This window comes from Microtus oregoni, unplaced genomic scaffold (genome assembly GCF_018167655.1).
Source record: "Microtus oregoni isolate MIOR12 unplaced genomic scaffold, Mior012 000041F_ref0000270, whole genome shotgun sequence".
NCBI lineage: Eukaryota > Metazoa > Chordata > Mammalia > Rodentia > Cricetidae > Microtus > Microtus oregoni.
The window spans coordinates 16,967,747-16,986,683 of record NW_024543208.1 but is presented as its reverse complement, the minus strand read 5'-3'; the positions used below and the strand labels follow the sequence as shown (position 1 = coordinate 16,986,683).

General features: G+C 44.8%; 1 protein-coding gene across 5 annotated transcripts in view; it reads right to left on the bottom strand.

Annotated features, from left to right (window-relative positions):
- Positions 1-182: 182 nt before the first annotated feature.
- The window catches only part of Fkbp15 (FKBP prolyl isomerase family member 15), a 61,073-nt gene continuing 42,318 nt past the window's right edge, over positions 183-18,937 (bottom strand). The window contains exons 18-28 of one of the 5 annotated variants that reach the window (XM_041632440.1): positions 18,227-18,321; positions 15,221-15,323; positions 11,246-11,417; positions 9,699-9,835; positions 7,870-8,025; positions 6,563-6,790; positions 5,769-5,879; positions 5,186-5,293; positions 4,300-4,988; positions 3,248-3,344; positions 183-1,323 (exon numbers count right to left, since the gene is read on the bottom strand). In XM_041632440.1, coding sequence (XP_041488374.1) covers positions 1,252-1,323; positions 3,248-3,344; positions 4,300-4,988; positions 5,186-5,293; positions 5,769-5,879; positions 6,563-6,790; positions 7,870-8,025; positions 9,699-9,835; positions 11,246-11,417; positions 15,221-15,323; positions 18,227-18,321 — 1,968 coding nt within the window. In that variant the 3' untranslated portion in view covers positions 183-1,251. The remainder of the gene's footprint in view (positions 1,324-3,247; positions 3,345-4,299; positions 4,989-5,185; positions 5,294-5,768; positions 5,880-6,562; positions 6,791-7,869; positions 8,026-9,698; positions 9,836-11,245; positions 11,418-15,220; positions 15,324-18,226; positions 18,322-18,937) is intronic. The other 4 variants (XM_041632441.1, XM_041632442.1, XM_041632444.1 and 1 more) reach the window with 4 other exon arrangements.

The following is an 18,937-nucleotide window of genomic DNA, read 5'->3' as shown; positions in this document are numbered from 1 at the left end:
TGCATCCACATGGTACACAGACACACATGCAGGCCAAACACCCATACACATCAAATAATGAATCTTTTTTAAAATGGGGATAACCATGTCTTCTTCAATGACTGGCACTGTACAGACTGTCTCATTGCTACGAGCCACTGCAGAAGACACTGTTATCCATACTTTACAGGGAAAACTGAGGCTTAGAGCTTGAAGTAACTTGTTTAAATAACTGTTTAATACAGTCTTTCTTGAGGTTTCCTAGGCCAAAATCTGGGAGTCAAGCACAAAACCTGCAAAATGCAATAAAATTCAGGATACAATCTTAAAAACATTTAAAATCATGGAACATTTTTTTTTTCTTAAATTTTGGAGATTGGCTGCATGGCCTTTAGAAGATTCTAGAATAGTAAAAGGCTACATGTATTTTCTCACTGCTCCTCTTTGCAGTAGTGTTGGCCCCTGGGGTTCACAGAACCCCTCAGGTATCGTAAACAGTGGGTATTACAGACCCCTGCTTCTCTTCCCTGAATGGCTTCTTAGCCTGCTGTAGAGCCCACAGATATCAGCATAGGGTGGATAAAGTCCTCATACAGCTACAATGCCCTCAGCCTTCTGCAGCTGTTGTGAGCTGGAACTGCAAGGTCAGTGCCAACAGAAATATGTCACAGTGTTTTTATGCACATTAACTCACCAAGTTACAACTCCCATCCTTAGGATCCCAAGAAAGAGCATGATAGCCCTAGAAACCAAACTCAGTTTCTCCTAAAGGGTCCAGGCCAAGTTTTATTGTAGGCATTTATTTTAATCTTGTTAATTCCAAATACTTATTGACCTCTAAGATTTAAGGCAGAGATAGAAGATACATGTCCCAGAGCCACAGGCCAGGCCAGCATGATCTCTCAATTCTCCGAGGAGACCCCTCCCCAGACTACACGGCCTGTTGCTGCAGCTCTGGTGAGCCCTGGGAGAGCAGGAGGGTCATGGGTCAACTTGAGAATGAATGGCTGCAGGTGACCCTCCTAGCCCTTCCTCCACGGTAGAGACACTCACTGACGGCTCGTACACCACCAGTTCTGCAGACAGGCTCATGGTCCTCTTCACCAGGTCAGGCAGGGGCTCAGATGACAGCTAACCCAACGTCTGAACCACTGTCCTCAGAATGTCTACCAGGACCTCACCCTGAAGCTTGCCTCGATCTGAGGCCAGCTGTGCAAAATCATGCTTTGGAAAGGGCTGGGAGAGAAACCTGCATGCCTGTTTCCTAGGTCTTCACCCCAGCCAGTCATCGTCATCATCATCATCTCCAAAAAGGGGTGTTGGGGGCGGGCGCCCCTTCATGCTCTGACAAAACAGGAAAGAGAGGTCAGTTCTCATATATCCCTGCCCAGGTGGCTTCCTGCCTATGAGCGGAAGTGGTCCAATGGCTGTCCTGCCTCTGGCTGGAAAGGAGATGAACTAGAAGGACAGGCTTGGTGGCTAAAGAACTGATCCAGACAAAGCTGGGACAAGCAGGCATTGAGGGAAGCCATCTTTTGACAGAGACAAAGACCAACTTTGCTTGGCTGATTTTGTAATTTATTTGTGAAATATGTATTGATTGGGCAGATATGCCAACTTACAAGTTTTGTTTGGAAAAAGAAGGTTCATTAAGGAGCAATGGGGAAAGAGAAAGAAACAGAAGCAAAGCAGCCTGGGAGAATTGACAGAAGATGACAGAAGTTCAGAGAAGTACAATCACATTAAAAAACCAGCTGTGGCCTGAGGTGGCCAAAGATGTGAATGTAGAGGCATGTCTAAGAGAAAAAGAAAGGCCACAAAGGCAGAGCCATGCTCTCTTTAAAGGGGCTAAAGGGTTCTAGGACCCTCTAAGAGTCCCAACCAAAGGATACTGTGTTACAGGTTCAAGTCCTCGGCTTGGTACTGTTGGAAGTGGTGGAAAGCTTTTGCGATGGGCCCAGTAAGAGGACTCAGGTGATTATAGGCTGCCCTCAAAGGGACAGTGGAATCCAGACCCCCCTTCATCACTCTTTCACTTCCTGACCACTGAGAGAATGCTTTTTCTCTACACAAGTCTAATAGCAGTGGAGTGAACCCACTGTGGACTAAAACCTCTGAAACTTTGAACCAAAATATACAGTCTCTTTGAACACTTCTGGTGTCAATAACAATGCTGACTAACACCAGCAGCCGAGTGGGAGGTTCTCTTCCTCTTTCCATGATGGAAGCTCTGGCCTGTCATCTGCTTTGGTAGGGAAAAGGACTGGAAGCTACAGACATGCAGAACATAGAACTATAGACGTATTAGGAGAAGGTTAAATGAGAATGTGGAGTATTTTTCTGAATACCCAAGAAACAGATGATTAGCTTGATGGAACTGGCAGTAATACCATCAATATACTGCTCGCCATTTGGGATACTCATCTTTATTTTCTATGCAGAATCTGTAGTTAGTATTCTCAAATGCAAAGTGAATTCTCAGGAAGGTATGCTAATGGGGTAAGATGACGCCTTCTCTGCAAGCAAGAGGAAGGGCTCTGGTTCATCTGAGTTAGGTTCCAGATGTCATTGCCTTCAGGCAAAAAGCAAAACCCACTCCAGATGGATGGTATAGAAGGACAATAGGCTTTGCCCATGTTCAACCTCATAGTTCTTTCCTGGATCTAATGCTCCTGTCTCCTCCACACACTTTGTAACAGTGAAATTCCCACTCGTCCAGTATCAGATGGACAAGCCTGGGCTCCAATCCTGGCTCTCTCGACAACTTCCTTTGTGGTCCCTGACTCTCCTGCTTCCTAACTTGAAGCAACACTGTCAACACTGAATCCATCTGCTGCTCAGGTGTTAAGATAACAAAACAGGCAGCAGACTGGAAGTGGGCCAGGTGAACAGTTCTTAGAAACAAGTGGCCCAAGAGAAGCCTGGGCTCAGTCCTGTCTACCATTAACCTCCTGCAAATGATTTTCTAACCTGTTTCTTTTTCTACGGAGGAGGAGAGCCAACAAGTTGGATTCAGAATCCTTCCCACCTTCCCTTACTACAAACAGGACTGATTCCCCAGGGGACAGAGATCATGATACCCTTTTAGGATTACAGTGGCAGCTTAAAGAAATGCCCACTCTGGACCCCCAAGCTCACTCCTACAGGGTCCTGTACACATAGTCCAGGAAGTAGGCCACCAACAGACTCCTTTTCTCTTCTCTGAGACTGCAGGGAAGAGCCCCCAGGTGGTGGTATGAGGACTCAGCAGAGTCTGAGATTTCCTTACCACCTCGTCTTCATCCTCTTCCTCAGTCTGGACTTTGGGCCTTGGAACTTTCAGAGTTGCCCCTTTAAACAGTTCATCCTCTTCATCCCCAGAGAGACTAAAGAAGAATCAAGCCACAGATACTTGCTGTTTCTGCCAGGGTCACAGTGCCCACCAGCTATGAAAGTTATGGATCCTGAATTGAGACCCACATACCCAATTCAAATATCTCTTCCCACACCGGGCATACATCCCTCCAGAGACCACACCCTGTATAATCCCCTTCACAGTCCTACACTGCATTAGCCCCTCTACAGTCTACAGCCAGCTGTAGCATACAGTGTCCCCTCTGTATGCTATGACTATGTTCTGTTATCATTGGTTAATAAAGAAGCTGCTTTAGCCTATGGCAGGGCAGAATATAGGTAGATGGGAAAACTAAACTGACTGCAGGGAGAAAGAAGGCAGAGTCAGGGAGACACCATGGGGCTGCTGAAGGAGAAAGACACCAGAACCTTGCTGGTAAACCACAGCCTCATGGTGATACACAGATGAATAGAACTGGGTTAATTTAAGATGTAAGAGCTAGCTAGAAATATGCCTGAGCCATCGGCCAAAGAATGTTGTAATTAATATAGTTTTAATGTGATTATTGACGTCTGAGAGGCCAGGAAATGGAAAAGCAGTCTTTGATTATTGCCAGCACAATTGTTAAAGCTAATAAATCACATTCCACTACTCTTCTGCTTAAATCCTTTGACTGGCTTCATATTATATTTGCATAAAATAATCATGTATCTTGGCCCTTTATTTTCCAACTTCAACTTTACCCTACTGGTCCCCTATGGTGTGTCCATCCCTCCAGAGCACCTTTGTGTGCTCCTCTCTCTGCAATGTCTTCCTGCTGTCAGGTTGGATGACTCAGTACTCCTTGGATCACAGTTAAGCTCCTCGGACCCATAAACCTTACACCTGCCCTGCCTGCTACACTACCATGGTGCCTGCCACAGAACCCTGTATGTAGAGTTGTTGATAACCTCCACAGACAGCTCGTGCCTGCTCAGAGTACACACCTGCAGTGCTGGGGGTCCTCCTGGTTTTGACTGAGGGATGCTCTTGAAGCTGCAGAAGCAAGCTCTTTATCCAGCAATGCCTCAGGGGGACCAGAGCTACTGACATCCTCAACTTCTTTGTGCTCAGGAAGCTGAGGTTCTCCTCCTGGGTTTTCAGGGTCTAAGGCTGGTAGCTCCCTCTTCTCAGGGTCTAGAGTCAGTGGGCCATCTGGGGCTACTTCCCCAACATGTTTTCCTCCCAATTTGTTGTTGGACTGCACTGCTCTCTGGTCATCAGCAAGTAGTTCTTCACACTCAGAGTCCATAGTTATAGGTCCTGGAGGTTTAGGTGGGATTGAAGTTGGGGGGCCCAGGACTCTGGGCCATGAGATGCCAGCTGGCTCAGATGGGAGGGAACTGTCTTTCGTTTCTGAGGGTATCTCTCCTTCTGAAGAGTCCTCTTTCCTTGTCTGTGTACCATTCTGTGGCATGGGGAGGGCCTGTGGAGGCAGTGGGGTGGTCTCCCCTACTACTACTTGTTCTGATAGCACCTTGGGAGCCTCCTTCATCTCCCCACTCAGGGGTGCTGGCGACAGCCCGGCAGAACCTGGCTGCTCCAGGGAAGACCTCAACGGCTTCTCTTCTGCACTGTCACTGCTGCGCTCTCCTTGCTCCTCCTCCTGCTGGTCCAACAGCTGCAGAGTCACCACCTGTTCAGAAGCCAAGGAGGAGGTGAGCACTGAAAGGGCAGTGAGCACTAATAGGTCCTATCCACCTAATTCAAATGTCAGAACAGACTGCCACGTCCATCCAGGCGTATGTCATTTCAGGGATGCCCATCACTGAGTATGAGTGCTTAGACGGTAATTTAATAAAATGCCCATTCCAATGAGCCAACTGACTGTACCTTAATTGTATGCATGATGGTCCTAAGGATGGTTCTGCCATCATAAGAGTCCTCCAGCTCAAACTCTCCCCTCAGTGACTGGAACACCTGGTTCATGATCTTCTTGACCTATGCCAAGATCAAAAAGACATGCTACCAAAATCAAGACATTAAGTGATACATTAAAATTACAGAGTTGGAACTCTACAGAGGGACACAGGTGGTCACAAATGTCTGGTGACACTAAGAGCTGCCACCGTGGAGAGAACAGTTCTAAAGATCATTTGCTCATATCATGTAACGCCCACTGTGAGGACCACAGCCAGCTGTGTGGCCTTGACCCCAGGGACAGCACCACGTCCAGCTCTTCCCTATGATGGAGGGTACTTTCCATCTGTCAAAGTTGCAGAGGAATAAAGTCTCTTTGGGTTTGCTAGCAGAGTGGTAGATTCTACAGAGTTAGTGTTTACATCAGACAAGTGATGTTTCAATAACGTCGGGAAAAAGTCAGCATCACATATGGGCCCTATTTTCTGAATACTTGGTAAGCACATTCACTGCCTTGATATGACAGGTTTTGCTGCTTCTTTGAATGTCAGCTCACCTTCTCTGAGGGGTCAGTAGCAGCTCTGACCATAGGTGCCTGAGACGTATTCTTCTTCAGTTGCTCCTTCTCTGCAGTGAAGGCTGCAACCTGTGCCTGGAGAGCTGAGCACTGCAAAATGAACAGACCAGCTGTGGCCTTGGGAACCTGGATGAAGCATTCTGGGAACAAGTCCTGACTTCAGCTAGGTCTACTGGGCCCAGCCTTGGTCCTCACCCCAGACCAGCTGATGCAGGTCCCTCTACTTCGTCAACAACTCACAGCTTCCTTCCCATCAAGGATACTTGACTTGTTCCCAATGAGGGGAAGAATATAATGAAAACAAGGGGATATGAATAAGAGTAGCCACATAGATACAAATACTCAGCAACCTATTCACCTCCAAGACTGCCTCCAAAGCCTCTGAGTCAAAAGGTTTTAACTGCATAATGCAAGGAATTGCCCTTCGGACAAGGGACTTTCATAACACGTCCCTAAGTCACTTTCCAACTCTCTTTTTCACATATAAGCATACCACCATATCCCACACTCCACCCTTACCACAGTTACCACTTCATCTAGGCCTCCCCAGACCACTTATCTCAGTTTCTTTCCTGTGGTTATCTGATTCTTCTTTGCCTGCCCTTTCTCTAACACAGCTACTGGAGCCAAACTAATGCTCAGTAAGTATCTGCTTAATAAATGAAGGGTGGAATAATGGGGACCACGTCCTGGAACACTGGCTGTTTGTCTTTTCCAGGTCCCTGACCTGCTACCCTATGTAAGCATGCAAGCGATAACTAACTGCAACTTACACAAGCCTGGCTGTGTTTTCTGGCTGCTAATACAGCCTGGTGGCCTGGTGTGAGCCGACCCAGGGAAAGAACTACCTCATCTTGAAGGTGGGACAGCTTCTGCTGGTGGGCATCCCTCTGTGCGCAAACCTCCTGGTACTGCTGCAGATGCTCATCCTTTGCAGAGGCCAAGAGATGCTCACACTTTGCTTCCCACTGGCTCTGCAGCTCAGCTTGTGTGAGAGACAGCTGCCAAGAGAAACAGTAGCCATGTGTAGGGGGGCAGATGTTGGGCATGGAGTCCACATTACAAAAAAAAAAAAAAAAAACAAAAAAAAACAAAAAAAAAACCCTAATTCTGCATAGAATTTAAAGACCCTAGTCCATGCAGGCAGGAAACAACTGTTGAAAAGATCTTAATTACTTTGAAAGTATCCTCTTATTCCTTCTTGCTCTATGAGTGGTGTATGACATATGTGTATGTATGTGCACGCTCATGTCCACAGACACTAGAGGAGGACACCAGGCTCTACCCCCCCTCTGTGTATTCCCTTGAGACGGGGTCCTCCTGTCTCCACAGACACTAGAGGAGGACACCAGGCTCTACCTCCTCTGTGTATTCCCTTGAGACGGGGTCCTCCTGTCCCCACTCTGCATCGCAGTGTACCCAACTATTTACTTGGGTACGGGAGATTCAAACTCAGGTTCTCATGCTTGCATGGTGTCAAGTCCAAAGCAGCCCCCCAAATGGCAGTGCTGGTGTTAAAGTCCTAAACAGGGCTCTGGTTGGGTAAACAGAAACTCCCTTTAGGCTTTCTTTTTAGGGTTTACTGTTTACTAGGAACCTCCCTTAATCCACCACCAAAAGAAGGCTACCCCAAAGGTCATCTAGTCCCCATCAATCCAAAGAGTCTGTATAAGCTCAAAGACCCCCACCCTGCTCAATGTCATATAAAATTTGTTTGCTTTTCCACCATTTTGCTTCTCCCCTCTCCACCTCCCAGAGATGGCCTTGGGGATTTGAGCCATGGAGTGGTGCAGTTCAGTAGCTTCAGGAGACCCTCAGGTGGGCACAGCCTGCACTCCTGCTCTCCTGCTGCCCCATCACCCCAGTCCAAAGCAAGTACAACACGAGGGGAGAGGGGAGAGGGGAGAGGGGAGAGGGGAGAGGGGAGGGGGGAGAGGGGAGGGCTGGCACCGGTTGTCAGGCTTTCCAGTAGCCTCCCAGGTGTGGATAAACTGTAAGAAACATCTTCCTAGGGGAAAGTAGAAACTCCATACTCTCTCGTGTCCTTCACAGCTTCCTTGTATTTCCAAGTGCCCATTACCTGCTCTGCAGCTGCTTGGTCTGTGGACACTCGAGACTTCTTCAAGAGCTGCCGAAGTCTGTCCAGTTCCTCCTGGTGTGACTTGCGAATCTCGTCCATCTCCTCCTCTGCCTGGCAGCGCTCTTGAGCTGATTTCTTTTTCCTCTCTGAGAGGCTCTGAGGGACAAAAGAACCATCCTCAACACCTAGCTTAACAGTGTGGACAGGGTGGTGGTCAGTGACCTCAGTTGGTCATTTCTAGGAATGGTTTTATTGTGGGATATTTGTACAGTGTACTGCTGTGATTGGTATAATAAAAAGATGATGACCAAAAACTAGGCAGGAGTATATGTGAGACTTCCCAGCAGAGAGAACTCTAGGAAGAAGAAAGGTAAGGCCGCCAGTCAGACGCAGAAGAAATGGGATGGCCACTACAGAGATGAGGTAATGAGCCTCATGGAAGAATGTAGATTAAAGTTTAAGTTGTAAGAACTAGTTAGGAACAAGCCTACGCTAAGGCTGGCCTTCTGTAATTAATAAGAAGTCTTGGTTTCATTATTTGCAGGCTGGCGGTCCTGATGAGAAAGTACAAATGGTACCCAACATGGGGCAAGTAAATCCACATATGGCCTGAAAAAGCTGAAGGGAAAAAAAAGTTCCAAGTAGGCTCAGTGCTTGCGGTATACAGAGGCCTTGCTGTGCAGCTGAGCACTTGAATGGTTGACACTGGGTACAAATGCCTGGTGTAGGTAGATGCTGGGGCAGGTAAATGTGGCTCTGGGCTGGTACCCACAAACTCGAGGCTAGGCTCTCTCAGAACCAAGGGAGGTGGAGCCAGCCACCATCTCCACTCTGCAGCAGTTGCCTAGCAGTTTAAGGTTTGGCTCACATGGTCAGAGATGCGGCAAATGCACACAAAGTCAGGTCCACACACACAAGCCTCTAAAAAGGTACAGTAGGCCTATACTGAAGACAAAGAAGAAAATGGGTAGAGATAGTCATAGAAAAAAATTTAAAAATAAGTCTTTAAAGAAAGAGTAAATTATTATAAAAAAATAAGCCACAAAAGGATGAAAAATATAACATAGCGAATTTGGACCTTATATGGTGTTTTATTAATTTTAAATTTTTGAGTGCTAATGAAAAGAGAACAATATCTGCTAGGAGACATTGGACTATGGAAGGGACTGTTGAATTAAAACAGCCTATATGTTTTATGGATATCTTAGTTTCAAAATGGAAGTTGGGAAATGTGTTGCACTTGGGGGAAGAGCTTATGCTTTTGTTTCCAAAGGAAAAGCTATGGATTCCGTCCAAATTAACAAAAATCAGATTTGGTGGGGGAAACCTCCTGAAAATATTGACTACAGACATGAAGAAAATACCTATGAAAAATTACAAGGCAAATGATGTATATGCTGATCGGTCTATATGGAAACAACTCTCTGACTGGACGAGACCGGATAAACCTTGCTGGCTACAGAGGCTCAAGACTTATGAAATGCCATCCTTTCATGTGACTTAAAAGCTTGTTAAACAGTCCAAACAGAATTATATAGTTAACAGATACCTTTTACCTCCTCAAACATAGAACAAAAAACATATTTACTGACTTGTATACACTGCACATTCCATACTTGTGTTAATGTAGATATGTTATTTTTGAAAGTTTGTGTGTTTTTAGAAAAAAAGGACCAAAAACCAATAAAGACAAATAGCCCAGGTGATCCATTCTCTCAGTTTCCCTCAAAATGCTGCATCTAGAACAATTTCAAAGTTGCTAGTTGAGATGGTCCAGTCTCATGCACTGGCCACTTGGCTCCAAGAGAAACTTGGCTGTTGGAACTTACCTTTTCCAGGGACTCCTTCTCAGCTCGGAGGTCAGTCAATTCTTCCTCCAGGGATGTCACCTTGAGCTCCAGCTGTCTCCGGCTCTGCTTCTCACTTTTGAATTTGGACTGTGTTTGCTCAGAGGCTTCTCGGAGCTCTAGGACAGAGAACAAGGAGACATGGCTGTAGAACTAGAGATACAAGGGCCGTGGTGTCCCAGAAGCTCTTTGGAAGTTGCCTGCTCTAGTCTCAATCCTACCATACAAGTCTGCCTGACCTGCAGTAAGGATTAAACAAGCCCTACACTGACTCTGCTATCAACCTATGTTTACCCTGAAAAGGACAACTTCTGTATGTATACACCTCCTTGCACACACGCACAGTGTTAGAGAATGTTCTCACTTATATAGTTCCATATGGAGTGTCTTTCTTGAGTAGAGCTCAGGGCCCTTCTCACTGCCTGGAGAAGACTATCAACTTTCTTGGTAACTAAGACATTTGACTGAGAATTTGCTTTCAAAATATCCCTTATCAAATAAGGTTGGGGGTTGGAGTTATCTTTTAACTTAGCATATTAAAACTTGTTTGAAAACTGGCTCTTGAAGTAACTGTCAAAAAGAACTGTCAGAGGAAAACACAAAAGCCCAAGTGAGACAGCTGCACAACATTCACATCAGAAATTGTCCAGTATGTTTGTTTGGGGGCCAACTACCGCCCTGTAAGAGAAAGGATGCATCTTCAAGGAATCGCTTCGCAATGCTGTCAGTAATTCCAAGCTTTCTCTTAGACAGGGAGCTGTGCCTCCATCCACTCGACTGCTGCTGCCTCTATCCCTGCCCACTGGTCCCAGCTGCCTTTCCACACAGGTTTCTCTATGCTGACATTCACAAGCTTCTAGCTAACCAGCATGCCTTACTTGTGTCAAGCACTAAAGTAATCCTCATATGGAAGAAAAGATTTTACAAAGAATAAATCACTATCCTTGCCCTCCAGGAACTTGTATTCTAGAGGGAAGAGGAGACTTATAAATGATGTTTATGGAAGGCTATTTTAATGGTCAGAATAATGCACTCTTAAGAGATAAAGGGCTTTAAACAAGAGATCAAATGGTCTAAAAAAGCTGTGCAAGAGGCAGACTTTAGAAGTGGACTGGGGCACTGCTGATGGTGAGCACACCAAGTGCCGGCTGCACCAATCCAAACACAGCTGTTCTAAGAGGAGCGTGATGAGAGGTGAAACACTGGGATAGAGCAGGAAATGAGCAGAGGACAGTGGCCAGGAGTCCAAGCTGGAGCACTGGAAACCACAGTGGGAGGAGCTGCTTCTTTTTAGAGATCTACCATGGTAGTAGGTAACAAAGACCTGAAGCAACATTTCCCAACAGAAACAGTGTGACTTGTCAACTACAGCTGAACTGCATGTCTTCCTGTTCTCTGTGTAAAACTATTAGCAGTTTTTCTACCAGTCCCTCAAGACTGTCGTGCTGAAGGAATTGACAGGAAGGGAGACACTGAACTCCTTGAGTTTAAATGGCAGTCCTGCCAGACATTCTCCTCTGAGAACTTACCTGAGAGGTCGGCCTGGAGCCTGGTGACCTGGCCCCTGAGAAGATCTGTCTTTCTCAAGTTCTCTGTCAGCTGCACCTGCAGCTCTGTCTCCTTCTTCTGGTGAGCGGTCACTTTCAGCTGCAGGTGAGAGACCTGTGCAGTGGCTGCTGCTAACTCCTCTGTCACCCTGACCTGAACAGCGACAAGAGTGACATCACCTTCGACATAGGCATTCCAAGTACTGATTCAACCTCCTGGGACTCTAAGCTGATGGACGGTATTGGTAGACAGGAAGGGAGAAAAGGTCACCTTCCCTGCACGGGGCTAAAACCAAGCCTTGAAAATGTCCACTGTTGAGGTAGAGAGCTGCAGAAAGAAGGAAGCACTGACAGGAAAAGCAGGACTCCGATATGAGAGGACACTGCTGGAGATGTGCCCCTGAGCAAGTCCTGGCCACCTCCTGGGCCCTGACTTGTTCTTTTAAAAATAAGTCCATTGTGCTCAATCCCCCAGCAGCTCTTCCACTTTGAGTAATCACTTCATAACAGCAGATTCTTATGTACCCATTCCGTTACAGAGAAGAAGTTTCACTTACCGAATATTCATTGCACACTTAACCATACTTTTTCTGAGAAGTGCTTGGAGACAGAAATCTGCCTCCTGAAGGAACTGCTGGTTTCCCTTTACAAGAGATCACAGGGAGACTGCTAAATAGATGGAGGCTGGTGTACACCTTAAATCCCGGCACTCAGCGGCAGGTGCATCTCTGTGAGTTCAAGGTTAGCCTGGTCTACATATCTAGCTTCAGACCAGCCAGTACTACATAGTGACTCCGTGTCTCAAATAGCAACTTTAAAAAAAGTAGCTCATCCAGGGACAGCGGCACACACCTGTAATTCCAACACCTGGAAAGCTGAGCAGGAGGCTAAGAGTCTGCAGCAGCTATGTATGCAAAACGCTGTGTGAGTAAACCCGGGCTACATAGCGAGAACTTACATGAACCGTAGGGCCATATTATACAGGCCCATGTTTTTACACTGTATGGTGGCCAGACTTTTAGGCCACAGTCTGCACCTGCCACACAGAAGGTGGTCACCTAGCCTTTCCAGACAATCTGACGCCATCCTAAACAAAGGGTCAGGATATGCTAATGTCGCTCTGCCCCTTCTTTGTAATTTTGGGAGGTCGCCTGGGAAGGTGTTAATTCAGACTACATGACAGCAGGAAGATAGATAGGAAGATGTGACAAAATGGGCATAGAAAGGTGTGGACATGACCACAGTCATTCTCCTGGCTACCTAGGAAGCAGAATGCTAATGAATTTCCCCCTCAGTTTACGTTTTGGTGTAAAAGCTGTTTGGAGAATAAACGGGGGGGGGGGTGAATTTTCAGGATGTGAACTTGGGATTTCACGAGGGATCCCTGAAGATTCCCTCCCGATAAAGCCATGTGAGTTGTGTCTTTATTCCCACGCCTCCCCTCTGGTCCGAGAAATAATTTATGGTCCGGGCTGGCCCCAGACCCCAACAGTGAACAAAGAATAAGAAAAAAACAACTACCAAGGGACAGTTAAAACTTAAAATGTCTCACTGAAATAATGGGGATCAGTGGAATCCATGGGCAGGTTCCCTGGAGCAAATCTCGACTCCAGAGGGCACTGGGCAGGCTGCATTAGTCTATCACCACAGGACACCAATGGACTAGCAAGCTAAGGAAGGGTTTGACAAACTACAACTGATTCATGGGACAAGTAGAACCACTGCTTGTTTTGCGGAATAAAGTTTCATTAGAATATACTTGTGAGTACATGCACATACAACAGTGACATTGGACATGAAAGTCACATGTTGAACCTAAGTAAAAGCAAAAGTATCCAGATGTCACATCCAGAGACTCGACAAAGAAATGACTTTTATACCTGGGTAGGTACTGAAATAGAGAAGAGCTTTGGAAAAGTTTTATCTTGGTTACATATATTAAATTAGAAACCCAGAGGAGATTAATTCTGATCAAGTTTCCCAAGCAATCTGAAGTAGTTAAGCCACTGTTTGGGCATCACTGGTCTACAGAATAAGTTATAGTCATTATTTACGCCTGAATAGTAAAAATGAGGGTAAACAGTAGATTTGGATGCCCCAGTAGGCCTTGGGTCAGAGAGATAAAGAAAAAGGAGAGGGAAAGTAAAATCAGAGAAAGGAGACATAGTAAGGCACATTTTGTGGAGAACAGTGAAGTTCCAGGCTGCTGCTCTTGACCAGGTCATTGATAGACAGCCACAACAGACAAGGAACGACACAGTGTTGGAATAGGACAGGACTGTGCAGGGTAAGGCACAGCTCATTGGTGGCTAAAGGCTATCTTAGTTACTGTTCTACTGCTAAGATACTATGACCAAAGCAACTTAGAGAAAAAAGCATTTAATTGAGGGATTGCTTATAGTTTAGACTGTTGATCTATGATCATGGTGGTAGGGAACATGAAAGCAGGCACCGTACTGGAGCAGTGGCTCAGAGCTCACATCTGATGCACAGAGAGCAAGACTAGGCCTGCTGTGGGCTTCAAGCCTACCCCCAGTCACACAACTCCAACAAGGTCACACCCCAGCCCTTCCTAAACAGTCCACCAACTGGGAAACAAACATTCAAATATATGACTCTATAGGGGCCCTTCAAACCACCACACTGGCCAAAAACATTACTTCCTGGATAGTACAGCTAAGCAAACACAAAAGTTAGCTGGAAACATATATAAGGAACCTTATCATCAGAGTACAAGAAGTCAAGTAAAAATTACAAGTGATAAAATTCACGTTGTTCAATTTTGTATGTTTCCAAGGAAAAGTCTATTATAAAGTATGAACTGCTTAGAATTTCATGAAAAAAAATCACAAGATAAAGAACAAAGATTTCCCAGCTAAAGAGCGATGACCCAATAAGAAGGAATCTGGTCTGGATGGCGTCCACTAGGTAAAGGAAAACTAGGCTCCAGAACTAGGTACCCCAACCAGATTCACTAGCTCTTTCTCACTTCTACTCAGAGCAGATCAAAATTCCTACATCTGAAGGACTTAAGTAACAGAATTCATGCCTCCTCCCTCTTTCCTTATTCTATTTACTTATCTATTCATTCATTCATTCATTCATTCATTTGCTGTGGCAGGGTCTCATGTAGCTCCAACTTTGGCTTCAAACTTTCTGCTTAGCAGAGAACGACCTTGAACTCCTGATTGCTGTGTAGACCAAGCTGGCCTCAAATTCACAGTGGTTTAAGTTTGTCCCCACCTCCCAATTAATAGGATTGGAATTTTATTCTTTATGGCAAGGTCTCACTATGTAGCCTAGGCTGGCCTGGTACTTGTTATGCACCTCAGGGTGGACTTGCACTTACAGTAATCCTTTTGTCATGGGATTCCACACATAGACCACCTGTCTGGCTCCAAAGTAGCACTTTAAAATGATTTTGTCAGACTCAAATGAATAATCAACTAAATACAGATAAAAGATCAAATTATACATTCCTAAATTCCACTAAGAACAACATATAAATTTATTACATGACATAGTAGAACTTTTCTTTTGATTCTATCAGAAGAATAAATTTAGCTTCTTATGAACTATAATTTTCTCACCACTATCAAAGTATAATGTCAAACAAACAAGTGACTGAATTTTTTTTTCTTTCTTTTTTGAGAGAGGATCTCACTATGTAGCTCAGGTTGACAATGAACTGCAGATTCTCTTGCCTTTGCCTATCAGAAGTTGGGATTACAGGCATAAATCACCCCTAGTTCAATCATTGGTTTTGAGTCAACTTACTGCAGAACATTTAGTAAGACATATCTAGAGGTGATTAATACATAAAAATCTGTTGGAGGATTTCTAGATCTCTCTCAAAGATGGCAAATATCCAGAATAGAAACTTGGAAGTTCATATATAGGACTATTCTTCAGCTCAACATATCCTGACCTGAGCCTTCCTCTGCCCAACTATTTTACCTTCTCTTGTTCGGCATGCAATACTCTTGCCTGTGTGTTTTCTGTGGCTGTTTGAAGTGAGTTGCTCCTCTTCTCCAGCATCAGGTTACTCTGTTCAACATACCTGAGACAGAAATAAAGATGAAGAAAATATTTACTAAGCACCGAATGTTTGAAAGGCACAAGTGAATCTATTCGGTTCTCACAATATGTTCTACACCTTCATCAGAAACAATCTGAAGGAAGTCAGAGAGCTGGCTCATAAGTTAGGAGTTGATGTGGAATGTCCTGCATATGTGTTGCTTTTATTAGCTAATGAATAAAGTTGTTTCAGCTAATGAAGTAGCAGAATAAAGCCAGGTAGGAAATCCAAGCAGAGATACAGAAAAAAGAAGATAAAGTCAGGTCAGATGCTAGCCAGACACTGAAAAAACAAGGCATGCAGAAAATGAAGTAATGCCACAGTCACGTGGCAATACATAGACTAATAGAAATGGGTTAATTTAAGATGTAAGAGCTAGCTAGAAATATGCCTGAGCCATTGGCCAAGTCTGGGTGACCAGGAAATGAAAGCAGAGTCTCTGTTTACAAGGATCCTTTGGTGTTCTTGCAGAGGTTCTGGGTTCAGTTCCCAGCACCCACATGGTGGCTCACAACCATCTGTAACTCTAGTTCCAAGGGATCCAACTCTATCTTCTCTCTCAGGGCATTCCAAATAAACAATGCACAGATATGCAAGCACTGCACACACACACACACACACACACGATGAACAGATATGCAAGCACTATACACACATGCACAATGAACAGATATGCAAGCACTACACACACAACACACACACACACAATGAACAGATATGCAAGCACTATACACACACACACACACGATGAACAGATATGCAAGCACTATACACACTCACACACACGATGAACAGATATGCAAGCACTATACACACACACACAATGAACAAATATGCAAGCACTATACACACACACACACGATGAACAGATATGCAAGCACTGCACACACACACACACACACACACACTGAACAGATATGCAAGCACTGCACATACACACACACAATGAACAGATATGCAAGCACTGCACACACACACACGATGAACAGATATGCAAGCACTATACACACACACACACACAATGAACAGATATGCAAGCACTATACACACACACACACACAATGAACAGATATGCAAGCACTATACACACACAAACACACACGATGAACAGATATGCAAGCACTATACACACACACACACAATGAACAGATATGCAAGCACTGCACACACACACACAATGAACAGATATGCAAGCACTGCACATACACACACACAATGAACAGATATGCAAGCACTGCAAACACACACACACACACGATGAACAGATATGCAAGCACTACACACACACACACGATGAACAGATATGCAAGCACTGCACACACACACACACACAATGCACAGACATGCAAGCACTGCACACACACACACAAAATGAACAGATATGCAAGCACTGCACATACACACACAATGAACAGATATGCAAGCACTGCACACACACACACACGATGAACAGATATGCAAGCACTACACACACACACACACACACGATGAACAGATATGCAAGCACTATACACACACACACACCCAATGAACAGATATGCAAGCACTACACACACACACACACACACACACACAATGAACAGATATGCAAGCACTGCACACACACACGATGAACAGATATGCAAGCACTGCACACACACACACACGATGAACAGATATGCAAGCACTATACACACATGCACGATGAACAGACATGCAAGCACTACACACACAACACACACACACACGATGAACAGATATGCAAGCACTGCACACACATGCACGATGAACAGATATGCAAGCACTACACACACAACACACACACACACGATGAACAGATATGCAAGCACTATACACACACACACAATGAACAGACATGCAAGTACTGCACACACATGCACGATGAACAGATATGCAAGCACTATACACACATGCACACACACAATGAACAGACATGCAAGCACTGCACAATCATGCACGATGAACAGATATGCAAGCACTACACACACACACACACACACACACACACACGATGAACAGATATGCAAGCACTGCCCACACATGCACGATGAACAGATATGCAAGCACTACACACACAACACACACGATGAACAGATATGCAAGCAAAACATCCATATGTATATTTTTTTAATCTTTTAAAAAACTAATCTGAAAGCAGTTTGCTTTTCTGAGACCTGCAGGAATTAACCAAGGAAGTGGCAACCTGGGCCACAGATGAACATTCTGCATGATGAAGGAAGACAGTCACAGGGTGTGTACTAATGGGAGATGCGGAGGAAAGGAAAGGGAAGAGAATATTGATTGTAAGCCTTCTTCCAAGCCTGCTGTGTAAGAGACAAAAAACACTAGATAAAAAATTCAGGGAATAAATGAGTTTTTCAAGTGGAATGATGCATTGAGACTAGTTTTGTTTACCTTTTCCCCTCACAGAGCTGAGAAGGATTCACTAAAAACAGAGAGGTTGTGCTTTATGAAATCAGTGAGGCTCTGGTTGATAAAATAGACCAAACAGAAGAGAAGAGTGGACATGCTTTTCTAGGTAACACCATTTTCAGAAATGAGGAAGCTAGGCTTGCAGACATAAACAAAATACCCAAAGCCACACAATAAATGAAGGGTGGAGCTGAGGGCCAAACACAGGTGGGTCTCATACCAACCACACCCACCTCAGCGTTTTCTACTGAAGTAGTAAAGAGGCAATTCACACAAGAAATGGCTGAAGACATGGGCAGGTGAACAGGCTGAAGCTCAAAGGTACTTAGTATGTTCAAGGTCCTCGGGTTCAAAAACCCAAACAAAACAAATACAGAGAATCGTGATCAATACAGTGCTCTCAGCAAACATGTATGAAACCCTTCGCCCTCCCACCCTGGCCTCGTCTGTACCTCTGATTCCGCTCAATGAGTTCACTAATCTTGCCGTTCTGCTCTTCTATCCGACTGCTTTTCTCAAGGAGCTCCTGCTTCAGTCTCTCGTTTTCCTGAACTCAAATACACAATAAGCAAGTAAGTGTCCTGAAAGGTCCACTTCCTACCCACCCTCTGCTTCCTGGCTGCAGTGCAGTGTGAGAGCCACCTCGTGTTCTGCTGCCATGCCTCCCCTGCATGACAAACTGCATCCCCAGACCATGAGGCAGAATACATTTGAAACACTAAAACTTACTTCCTCACAAATTTAACTGTTAAAGTAACAAACTGAATTATACCACTAATCACTAGGCTAGACAGATTGAGGATTGAAATGGTCAGAAAATGAAGTAAGAGTTTAAAATTGGGACAAAAAGCAATGTTTGTTTCTTTCTCTTTTTTTTTTTTTTTTGTTTTTGTTTTTTTGAGACAGGGTTCTTTGTGTAGCTTTGGAGCCTGTCCAGGAACTAGCTCTTGTAGACCAGGATGGCCTCAAATTCAGAGATCCACCTGCCTCTGCCTCCCAAATGCTTAGATTAAAGGCATGTGCTAACATAGGTTAGTATAATAGAGTGTAATATACAGTATAATATAGAGATGGCTGTGGTCCAAATATGAAAGGCCACTCAAATGCTCACGTTTGGATATCTGATATCCAGCTCTGGGTGGACTGGAGGTGGGGTTCAGCTA